Source organism: Malus sylvestris, chromosome 17 (genome assembly GCF_916048215.2).
Source record: "Malus sylvestris chromosome 17, drMalSylv7.2, whole genome shotgun sequence".
NCBI lineage: Eukaryota > Viridiplantae > Streptophyta > Magnoliopsida > Rosales > Rosaceae > Malus > Malus sylvestris.
In genome coordinates, this window is record NC_062276.1 from 16,583,849 (window position 1) to 16,595,898 (window position 12,050).

Sequence of the window (12,050 nt, forward strand, 5' to 3'; positions counted from 1 at the left end):
ACCCCTTCCTGAGTTTCATCTATCAACACTATATCGTCTACGAAAAGCATACACCAAGGAATATCATCTTGAATATGTCCTATTAACTCATCCATTACCAATGCAAAAAGGTAAGGACTTAAGGAAGAGCCTTGATGTAACCCTACAGTTATGGGGAAGCTTTTGGTTTGTCCTTCATGAGTTCTTACGGCAATCTTTGCTCCATCATACATATCCTTTATAACTTGAATATATGCTACTCGTACTCCTTTCTTCTCTAAAATCCTCCAAAGAATGTCTCTTGGGACCCTATCATACACTTTTTCCAAATCTATAAAGACCATGTGTAAGTCCTTTTTCCCATCTCTATATCTTTCCATCAATCTTCATAAGAGATAGATTGCCTCCATGGTTGAGCGCCCTGGCATGAACCAGATTTGGTTGTCCGAAACCCGTGTCTCTTACCTCAATCTATGCTCAATGATTCTCTCCCAGACAACAACATCAAGTGAGAAAAAAAAAACACAATCGGTTGTGATATGTGTTGAAATCTTCTTTTAAATCATTCTATCCAACCACAAAGAAATGAAACCATTATATCCATCGGATGATGGCTCCTAGTTTTTATTTAATTAAAAAGGACATGTGCTTCAGACAGTCGTCCATACTTCTGCCATTCATGTAGTGGATCCCACAATTGCTTCCACAAGCGTGATTGACTTCCGACCATTATGCAGTGTAGTCCACAATTGCGTCAATAGCTGAGAGTTTGCGGTCATATTTTATTGATGGTGCTATTCACACACCATTTTTCACTTCTTACACACCTTAATTTTACGGCGATTGGATTGAATGAATTAAAGAAAATCAAACGACAAAAATTAGCAAAAAATGTGTGAAAAGTAAAAATCGGCATGTGAATACACTGAATAGTACCACCTATTTCATATAATTTGATATAATAGTATAATAGCAAGCCAATTGTCTAATTCTCAACAATCTGTCAAGAAAAAAGATCAACAAAGAGTATGAAAACAAAACATAATGCCACGAATTAAGGTTGCCACTTTAAACAAAGTTAAGAAAACATTGCTACAATCGCCAAAAAGTCACATTCAACAGCAAAGAATGTTAAACATTAATGCTTCCAATAAGATTGACAGAAAACTCGGTACAATCCTCCCACAAACCAACAACAATGTCAATAAACCTCGATTTAGTCGACAGACAACAAATTATAGTACTAAATAAACAGATCACTGCAACTGCAAGGTAGTTAATTTGATTTCAAGCACAACCCACAGCCACATCCACCATCTACTGCACACTTATTCTCAATTATAATGTATTCCACTATCTATATATATATATATATATAGATATATAGATATATATATATATAGATATCTATATATATAGATATATATATATATATATCTATATATATATATATATATTATGTGTTAAGTGTGTTTCGAGTTTGATTTTCGATTAAAAGTTTGTAATCAGTTTTATTTGTGCATTATATCGCTTTTTTCTTTTCTTTTTCTAAGCATGTGCATCCTTCTCCCAATTGCATCAATTAATTATTTAGGAGAGTACAAACCAGTTCCAAGAACTCTATATACTGCGGTATCAGAATAAACGGTACTAGACCTCAATGACTTAATCCGGTTTCTAAACAGATGACCTTTTCGGCTCCTGTAGCTGCCCTGCGCTTTCTTTTCCACCAATTTTTCTTCACCTGTGCTCTCATTTTTCACCACATCACAGTAAGCTCGCCCCTCTCGTTCAACCCTGTGCACACCGACTTTGTCTTTTCCCTCAGTCGGAACAATGTACACGAAGGGTCCGATTGGGATGTCAATAGTCAAGTCCATAAGAGGTTCCAAGGTCTTGACAACGCTGCTCATTGTTGGTCTACACTTGGGGTTGTGGCTCAGGCATTGGTGAGCTAATGCAGCCGCTTTTCTTGCCCCTACGGTCGAGTACTGACCCTCGAGCCTAGGGTCCATCATGCGGTCAAGTTTATGTGAGTCCTTCAGAAAAGGTTTGAACCGCTTCACTAGGTTCTGTTCTCTACCATGACGGCTATCATCCACGGACCTTCTACCAGTTAGTAGCTCCAAAAGAACTACGCCAAAGCTATATACATCGCTCATCGTTGTTAAATGACCTGAAAACAAAGAGAGTATGATTAGTGAAAATTTTAAATTTCATGCTATTATTTGTACCATCTTAACTGAGGCGTATTTTAGGTTTTGTGGTGGGTAAAAATGGTACAAAAGAATGTCGGTTGAGATAGTACAAAGAGCACACTACTCAAATTATGGAGTTGCATTACCTGTCTTGACATATTCTGGAGCTGTGTAGCCATGAGTTCCCATGACACGCGTTGTAATGTGTGTTTCATCTCCTTCGGGGCCATCTATGGCTAGACCGAAATCAGACAGCTTAGCCGTGTAATCCTGCAGAAAAAAGGAAGACATAATTTTATCATACGAGCAATATTTACGCTTGTATGAAGAGCAAACGAGAGCAAAAAGGACAGAAAATTAATTACCAAGTCTAGTAAGATGTTCGAAGTCTTAAAATCGCGGTATATGACTGGCTTTTCTTCCTCATGGAGGCAACTGAGGCCTTTTGCAGCTCCAATTGCTATTTTGATTCTTGTTAGCCAAGGTAGGGTTCCACCATAACCTGCATTAATGAACAAACAAACAAATTCATAAACTTTCTGATCCAAAAATTTTTGTGCTCGTTTCAAAAACAAAAAAAAAAAGAAAAAAGAAAATTCATGCATGCATGATCGGAATTGTACGTTTGAATAGCTGGTGATCTAAGTTTCCTCTCTCCATGTACTCATACACCAGAAGCCTGTATTCGTCTTCGCAGCAGTACCCGATCAAGTTAACAAGATTCGGGTGCTTCAGTTGCCCAAGAAAAACCACTTCAGCCTACAAAATACACAAGTGTTTTGATAATTAGCATTTTTTTACAACTTGGGAAGCATACGAAATGATTAGGAGCAAAGCTTTGAAATGGGGAAAAAGAAATATTACCAGCCACTCCCTATGTCCTTGTTTGCCATCTAAATCCAAGACCTTAACAGCAACAGGCTGAGCTTCCAGTCCAGGCCTAAGCTTGTCATCAATGAACCCTTTGTACACCTGCCCGAACCCACCCTCACCGAGATAGTTGCTCTTGGAGAAACTTTGTGTAATCTTTTTAAGCTCATTGTGTGAAAAAATATGAAGGTTTGATCCAATAAGTGAATTTGACAGATCACTGAGGACTGTGCACACCGATGAGTTACTCAAATCCGACAGTGACAGTCTCCGCGATGAGATTTCTTTCGACGTGTGGGATTTTTTGTCTATGATTGGTTTGTTGGCGTTGAAACAACTAGGGGTGAAAAACTTGAATGCTAGTTTTATGAGACTCATATTTTACTGAGGCTACAAGTTAATTTAAAAACTAAACATATGGTTGGATTGGATCAAAAGTGAGAAACATTTGGGGGGTAGATATAGGGTTATAGGGTAATATTTTACACAACTGCAAGTAGTCAAGGACCCAATGATAATAATCTTTTCCCTTTTTGTTGATATTCATGTTTGGTACAAGAAAATTATATAATTCTTAATATTCTAAATATTATTTTAATTTCAGTCATGAGTCTAAAGTAGTGTTCATATTTTGGTCCCTCCAAGACTTGGAAGGTTTACTCCAAAAAAAAAAAAAACAACACTTTTGGATGTTTCATATTATGAAGGACCAAGTCCAAGTCTAGAGGTTAATTTATCTAATCACGTGCTAAAACTAATTAGTGGAGTTTCTTAGTAGGTTCAAGTGTTTGTCTTTTTGAGACCTCAGAGAAGTGGAATCTTCTTTTTGCGGCAAAAGACTGGTTCAAATGTTCTCACTTCTCATTTCCTAGTACTCTGAAATTCACGCATGTATCGGATATAGGAAGCAGGATCTCGAGTGAAGGGATTTCGAGCACAGAACCTCAAGTGTAGTGGTTTCGAGCATAATAAGATCTCGAGTGTAGGGGTGAATAGACATAACCAATGAGCTATAAGAATCCCTTGCAAGCATGTTCAATTTTAATGGTTATATTTAATTATGGATGTAGGGAGTCAGACTTTAGTGTTAACATTTGTTCTTTGGAAATCCGGATCTCTTCATATCATGGTTGGTTCTGTTGGTTCTAAATGTTTGCTCTTTGGCTTTAAACACTAGAATTAGATGACAGATTGGAAGGTTGTTGTAAAACTTTGGAATGCAAACACTAAAACAAATCCATGAAGTCGATAAGTGACAATGTTTCATTTGTTCATAAATTCGACTACCACAATATTGCTTGTCTTGTGCTGTAACACATTATGGTGACTAAAATTTAGAACTCGGATACATAGTGGGAAGTACATTCGTTCTAAATCAGGTGGCTACACCTGCATCTGTATGAAACCATGACCTACTTTTTTTTAGTTAAGAAACCACAAGCTTTAAGAAACTCCGACCCCAATCATGTAACATGAGATTATAGACTTGTGTAGGTTACAGCAAACATGATGAGCAAATGTAAACTTGAAATATGTCACTCGGCACGACCAAAAAGGAGATAGAAAAGGGAAGAAAAGGAAGAAAAGATTCATCATTTCATTGCTTTATTGCTTTCCTTAAAGTTGTGTGGGACTGCACTGCAGGCAGGACCTGCTGTAGCAACTGAGATAGACTAACAAAATTACAGTCATCTGGAAGGAGGTCAACACATTTTGTTTAGATAGTCAATGTTCTTGCTTCAAACTTATAACTAACAAAGTCAAGTAACTATATACTTCGACCTTCCGTGTAATTTCCGTTCAAACATGTATCTTGTCTTTTTAAGAAAAATAATGGATTTATTCTATTTTAAAACCATTTCGTTTTTATTTTTCAGTTTTTATTTTGTGTTAATGACGGAGAGAAGAGACATGAGAGAAATGGAGAAATATAGACTAGAGGAAGGATGGTGGGAGAATTGTAAAAGAAATGTACACGAAAAGACACAAAATCAAAATAGAAAATCAAGGATGTCAAAGAAATGTAAAAGAAATAATGGATTTTTCACTTTTAATATTTGTTTTAATTCCTCACATTGAACGGCATGTTTAATAACTGTTTCGTTTTTTATTTTTGCTTTTGACTTTTACGTTAGTGATTGAAGGGAAATACATTGGGATGAACAGGAATAGATGAAGGATGTCAATCTGACACGTGACGCACAGATAAGATAAGGATGATCATTTCGATCAGAAAATTCCTCTGTACTAAGTGGAATGGGATTATTTAACCTTTGGGAATAAGTGGTACAAGAAACTGCTTGGAAGTTAGGACAATTTTTTTGCAAAGCTAAAAGACAACAAAATCAAGTGAGAAATCTAAACCACAATCGCTTGTTGATATCTATTGAAATATGTTGAAATTGTTGTAAAATCGACGGTGGGTGCAGTGGAATAAATGAAATAAAACAAAAAATTTACAAGGTTCCTCTACAGTCAGTGTGACTGGAGTACGTCCTCGGGGCAGCAGTGGTGCTTTCATTATAATCTGAAATAATAAGAGTACAAAGATAACTCTCTATTATCTCTTCTCCTCTTCCTCTCTTTTCTCTCTTCCTCTTCCTTCCTTTCTTTTCTTTCTTTCTTTTCCTTCCTTTCTCTCCCGTGAACCTCTCCCTACTTATCTCCTTGTAATGCTCTATTTGTAGAGCAAACATTATGAAAGCAAACAAAAAGTTCACTATTTAATTTGTGAACCTTTACTATATACATGTGGGCAAACATACCCATTGTTTTACAACACTCCCCCTTGGATACCCACATAAGTCTTCAATTAACTTGTTAAAATCTTGATCTGTTTTGGATGCTCCCCCTGATGAGTATCTCCCCCTGATCTTAAAATATTTAGGCTGATCGTTGATCATTCTGCTTCAGTCTCTTAGCAAAAAAAGTTGTCGAAAGAGGTGATTTACTTGTTGTTAACTTTCCACAGGCTTGTTCTTGAGCTGAGTTGGAGGGCTTTCTGTTAGACTTTGCTTCAAAAGTCTGAATTTACTCCTTTTATCTGGAGCGGAATTTGATTCAAGGGTGGTGGACACTTGATCTTGAATTGGGCTTGTGATTTCTTCAAGGACCTTCAAGGCTTGATCTTAAATGAAGTTGTATCATGAAGAGCTTCACGTGGCAAGTGATCTTCGGCTTTGTCGGGGATGAATCAGCATGTGTTTGTTGCGCTTGTCTCCACATGCTTCAATGTATCATTTTCACTTTCCTTACTTGCTCCCCTTGCTTAAGTAGTATTTTCCCTCTTTTTCCCCAATGCATATGTGGCATCTTCTCCTGCAATATTTGCCATCTGATGCAGGAGTGGAATGCAACCCTTGCATTTGGATGGTTCATCACTTCTTAGTGACTGGAGACCCAACTCCAACAACAGTTGAAGATGACTACTTGAGAGTTAGGTAAGCAATCAGGAAAGGTTCCAGGCAATCGGTTCCTTACTGGGAGTTTGAGTGGAGGTTCTGACATATTGCTTTCTTTATCCTTGTTTTTGCAGGTAAGAACAAGGACAAAGGAAAAGACAGGGAGATTGCATGATATGAGATACTCTTGCTCTCGTCCCTGAAGATATGAGATAATCTTGCTCTGGTGTGACTTGTATGAAGAGGTATTCTCGGAGATGAAGAAAACTAAGTATTTCGAGATGCTGTGTTGAAGATGCATTCTCGGAGATGAGGAAGAGTTGGACATTCTTGCAGGTCTGCCTTGTTATGGAGAACGGAGGTCGACATATATAGAGATTTCCCAATAGCAAGTGGTGGTGCTGTGCCTTTACTCTTGTCAGCAATTATGGTGTAATTAGAATAGTAAGATTTACGCATTTTCAACTTTGTCAGAAATCTTTGACAAAGTTGCACGCGATATCCAAAAAAAAACTGAGATTGCGTCTGAAAAATGCCAACGAACTTTATTCAGGAAAATCTGGCTTATGAAATTCGGAGAGCCGTGCCTCTTCGATCTCTGAATGAGTAGCTATGTTGCCTCTTCTTTTATATAGACATCCATTGTGTTCAAGAGTATGCTCAGAAAGTTGCTGCTTGTAGAAATTTCCCCCTTCTTGCATTTCTAAAATTTTACTTGACCTCCTTTTCCCTTCATCATTTCTGAAAATGACTTGCCCATCTAACATTTGCTTAGATTTGAGTCTTAGAAGTGATACAGACGAGCAGCGTCATGATAACATATGGTGTTCGTCCTTCTTATCTTTTAATGGTTCTCTTACAGTTGGGGACTCTATGATGAAGAATAACATAACCGCTACTGTGGTAGCTAAGAATCTTCTCACTCCAAAGGATAACAGAATCCTTTCAAAACGGTCTGATGAGTCGGCCGTTCAAGACTCCTTGGCTCTCAGTGTTTAGTGTGCGGGCTCTGTATCCAATATGGGCCAACGCCTACTTAATCAAACTCGCCAAGTTGAATCATTGATGGCTAAGGTGGCAAGTCTTAAACAAGATATCAGAGGGCTCGAGCACGAGAATAAAGTGTTACACGTGCTTGCAAATAATTACTCGACAAGCATGAAAAGAAAGCTCGACCAACTGCAGGAATCCAAAAGTCGGATGCAAAGTGATCACCAGAGGTTCGTTGCTAGATTCCGAAAGTAACTGATGCCTTTCCCTTCTGATGTTTTGCTAAGTACTAGGGTGCCACATGATCAATCTCCAATGCCTCCCCCTTCTGGGGTACTTCCGAGTACTGAAGCTTCACATGAGCAACCCTTGTAAAGGCTTCATCCTGTTTGTTTGTTTTAACTCATGTGTATGTACATATCTATAATTTCTCGGAGATATTCATAGATAAGCTTTATTTCATTCAATGTATTGTGCTAAATACAATAAAGTATATACTTCACTAAGATGTGGTACTTCTAGACCAAATATTAATTTATCTTTACCCTCACGAAGATAAATGATTATTCTTAGTGTCTACATCATTTGAGTATTCAACTCATAATCTTCAATCCATATGGTTCTTTAACATCATGGATAAGATTCGTGTTGGTAGATTGTTCGATCTGCAACTCGAGACAATATTTCGCTCAACACTTTATAATTTTTCTTGACTCTTCAGGAATCTCAATTTAATATCAACTCTTGAGGAGTTCTAATTTAATGTCATTGACTCTTGCAAGAGATTTTAGTATGTTGCAACAATATCATAATGATAGTACTCACTAAGGCAATTTATATCATCCATTGGTATTTAGTACATAATTTATGCTTTACCCTTCGGGAGCTTACTTTAAGCAATTTGAATCCTCCAGGGATTTTCTACACTTCATGACACATTTTCCTTTGGAATTTATACAGAGCAATTTTCTCCCATGTATACTTGAGGAATTTACTTATGGAGATATGATGTGGGCGACTCACAACCCTTTATATATAATTATCCATTCATATGAAATCGTTTACAAGAGTATAATTAGTAACCTTGTGTCATATCATGTAAGTGTATTTCATTGTATTACAAATGCCTATATATAACCTCATTGGTTCAACATCTTTTGGCTATTTGTATTATATTCAAGTATATAGGTCCATTTTTCCACGTTCTTACAAAATTGTAATGGAATTGCCTTTCTCCATTTTGGCTAATAAATTTTGTTGACAAAAAAGAACGGGACTCAATATCAACACAGCTCATTGATAAATTTAGTAGCTACTTATAAAAACCAAAATTACCATTGGTTATCATCAATCCGTGATCCCATATTCTCATGTGCATGCGCATGCATAAAAACTTTTCATTTCTTTTGGATATCCATTGCCTGTTCAAGGGCATTACACTATCTCTTCCAGGATAGTCATAATTTAAAGAATGCAGATCATAACCTCTTCTTGAGCGTTATAGAGCTTGGATTTTAATCTCCACTTTCAAGAGTTGAGTCATTTAGAACCTATACGTCAATCATGCTTCATGCATGAGACATCAATATTCCCATGTCTGCGGATTGTCCTTTCTGGGACGTGTATCCATGCGGTGATTGTCATGTTTCTGGCATGCAATAGTTATGCTTCGGGAATGTAATAGTTCAATAGTGCCATATTTTTCTTCTTTCAAATAACTAAACCTTTTGAGTCTAAAAGTCTGCCACGCTTCAAGCGTGCAACAGATAAATCATTTACTATCCCATTATTTTGTCCAACAGGGACATCAATTCTTGTAGGCACATTTGCAGCAAGTATATATGATTTCATCACTTTCGTTACATCATTCAATTATTCCTATTTCATTTTCTCATTGTTTGCTTCGTGAATCAAAATAAGACAAATTCTCTTCGTTCTTCTGGAACAGTATTTTCTTATCATTCTTCTGGAATGATATTTTGTCATCGTTCTTCTGGAATGATGTTATTTTCTCCCTCTAATGGCGGAAAAATTATCTTATCAAAATGATAGTCCGCAAACCACGCAGTAAACATATCCCCAGTCAGGGCTTCCAAATATTGAATGATAGATGGTGTTCAACATCAATGCCTAATCCGCGATGATGCCTCATTTCAGTACGTTGTGGCAGCCTTACAGGCACATAGACAACACAACCAAAAACTCGTAAAAGTATAATGCTTGGCTGGTTCCCAAACACGAGTTTTACTGAGAAGTGTTGATGGTTGGTAACATGTCTTAACCGAATTAATAATACATCATGTAAAGTTTATATGTCCCTATGTAGAAAATTGACAATTTCATTTTCATGAGCAGAGCGTTGGTAATCAATTTCACCCACTTAATGAATGCTTCTGCTAAACCATTTTGAGTATGGACATGAGGAACTTCAGGTCCTTTTTTAATAATCTATGAACTGAGACTCTTATGTCCTTTATTACAATTAAGTTGAGGCACTGCGGCATTTCAAACTTACGGTACTCATCTAGGAACTTCATGTCCTGATCTTCAGGATAAAGGGACTTCATACCTAATCTTTTTGCGTGATGGAACTTCAGGTCCAATCATTTTTATATGATGAAGATCAAGAAACTGCTGGTTCTGATCTGATCAAGGAAGTTCAAGTCCTGTATAGATTCATCGTAACAAAAGATAAGTACAATAAATAACTTAAAGCAATAGGCGGTAATTCCAGCCATAATGAATAAATTGCATTTAAGTAAATAAAGCTTGTGACAAAGGCTTTAATTCAACACCATCAAAACTTAAAGCAATAGGCGGTAAAACCGTCCATGGTAAATAAATTGCTTTAAAGTAAATAAAGCTTGTGACAAGGGCTTTGATTCAGCACCATTCACATAAATATCAAAGTTTTAAAGCAAAGGGTAATAATTCTACCCACTGTAAATAAATTGCTTTAAATAAATAGAACTTGTGACATGGGATTTAAACCAACATCATGCACATAAATATCAAAGCTTTAAAGCAAAGGATAATAATTATACCCACTGTAAATAAATTGCTTTAAATAAATAGAACTTGTGACATGGGTTTTAAACCAACACCATGCACATAAATATGCCAAAACAGAAAATGTAATGATTAAATCCTCATCTTTTGCTTTTTCTTTTTCTTGGTCTGCCACTTCTTTTGTTTGATTCCTTTTATTTTTATTTTTATTTCACATTTCTGAAGTCATTTTGGTTACTCAGGAGATAATAGTAACAATAGGTTCCAATTGGTATTCCTCCTCCAGTGAGTTTCGAAAAAGTCGAAACGGTTCCCATAAGTTTTGAAGTCAAGAGTGTCTGCAACTTATGAGAAGATCAAACCGTTAGATTTAGCTCAAGTTTTAGTATGATATGGATAAGAGGATACTAAACAACTTTCGTAAAGAAACAATTTCGATCTGAGCTACCGAAATGGAGTTTTGGTACTCATAAGGTGGCTGTCCAGTTTTCTGCGGAAATTGGAAACTGGTTTGGTATTTCAGACATCTGCGACGATCGCACCATTAAAGTTTTCTGAAATTTTGATATGTTGTAGATATTTAGCAGACGAACAACTTTTAAGAAGAAAGTATTTCAATCCGAGGTCCACAAGTTGGAGTTCCGAGGCTGTTTACATGGCTGTCCAATTTTCTACGAATTTTAAGTCTGTACTCTTTTGCTTCTGCAAATGATGATATACAGTCATACAACAATATATATAGTTGCTTCAAGAAAATCAATTGTACTGAGATTTGAAGATGAAATGAAAGGATTTTCTTATCTGTGAGATTCCAGCTGAAGGAGGTGAACAAGATTTGTGGCGTTGTGCTTTCCATTGACATGAGAGCTTTTCGTGCTGATAACGTGTTGTAAAATCGACAGTGAGTGCAGTGGAATAAATGAAACAAAACAAAAAATTTACGAGGTTCCTCTACAGTCAGTGTGACTGGAGTATGTCGTCGGGGCAGCAGTAGTGCTTTCATTATAATCTGAAATAATAAGAGTACAAAGATAACTCTCTATTATCTCCTCTCCTCTCCTCTCTTTTCTCTCTTCCTCTTCCTTCCTTTCTTTTCTTTCTTTCTTTTCCTTCCTTTCTCTCCCGTGAACCTCTCCCTACTTATCTCCTTGTAATGCTCTATTTGTAGAGCAAACATTATGAAAGCAAACAAAAAGTTCACTATTTAACTTGTGAACCTTTACTATATACATGTGGGCAAACATGCCCATTGTTTTACAACAAAAATCTTCTTTTAAATCATTCTATCCAACCAGATAAAGAATCAAACCATTATATCCGATCGGCTGATGGCTCTTAATTTTTATTTAATTAAAAGGACGTGTGCTTCGAACACCCGTCCACACGCATGGTAACTTCGGGTCATTCACGTAGTGGATTCCACAATTGCTTCCACACGAGTGCTTGACTTCCGAGAATTAAGCAATGTAGCCCACAATTGCGTCAATAGCTGAAAGTTGCAGCCGTGTTTCATCTAAAGTAACTAAGACATAATTGTTCTCGGTATTCCTTTTCATTTGTATGCTCTTTCTTATGTTTGACTTCGTAAATAGCGAGTTCGATA

General features: G+C 36.7%; 1 protein-coding gene across 1 annotated transcript; it reads right to left on the bottom strand.

Moving 5' to 3' along the window:
* Window positions 1-1,339: 1,339 nt before the first annotated feature.
* On the bottom strand, window positions 1,340-3,425 carry LOC126609889 (putative receptor-like protein kinase At1g72540). Its single transcript, XM_050277825.1, has 5 exons — window positions 3,042-3,425; window positions 2,801-2,936; window positions 2,543-2,679; window positions 2,324-2,447; window positions 1,340-2,155 (listed from the first exon to the last, which is right to left on the bottom strand). The coding sequence occupies exons 1-5, from the start codon at window positions 3,423-3,425 to the stop codon at window positions 1,566-1,568; spliced, it is 1,371 nt and encodes a 456-aa protein (XP_050133782.1). The 3' UTR covers window positions 1,340-1,565.
* Window positions 3,426-12,050: the final 8,625 nt, after the last annotated feature.

Excerpts from the sequence above, each read along its gene's own strand:
- LOC126609889 (XM_050277825.1), bottom strand. The coding sequence starts at position 3,425 with ATGAGTCTCATAAAACTAGCATTCAAGTTTTTCACCCCTAGTTGTTTC. Across the intron at positions 2,937-3,041 it reads AAGGACATAGGGAGTGGCTG|GCTGAAGTGGTTTTTCTTGG; the intron begins GTAATATTTCTT and ends TGTATTTTGTAG. Across the intron at positions 2,156-2,323 it reads TCCAGAATATGTCAAGACAG|GTCATTTAACAACGATGAGC; the intron begins GTAATGCAACTC and ends CTTTGTTTTCAG.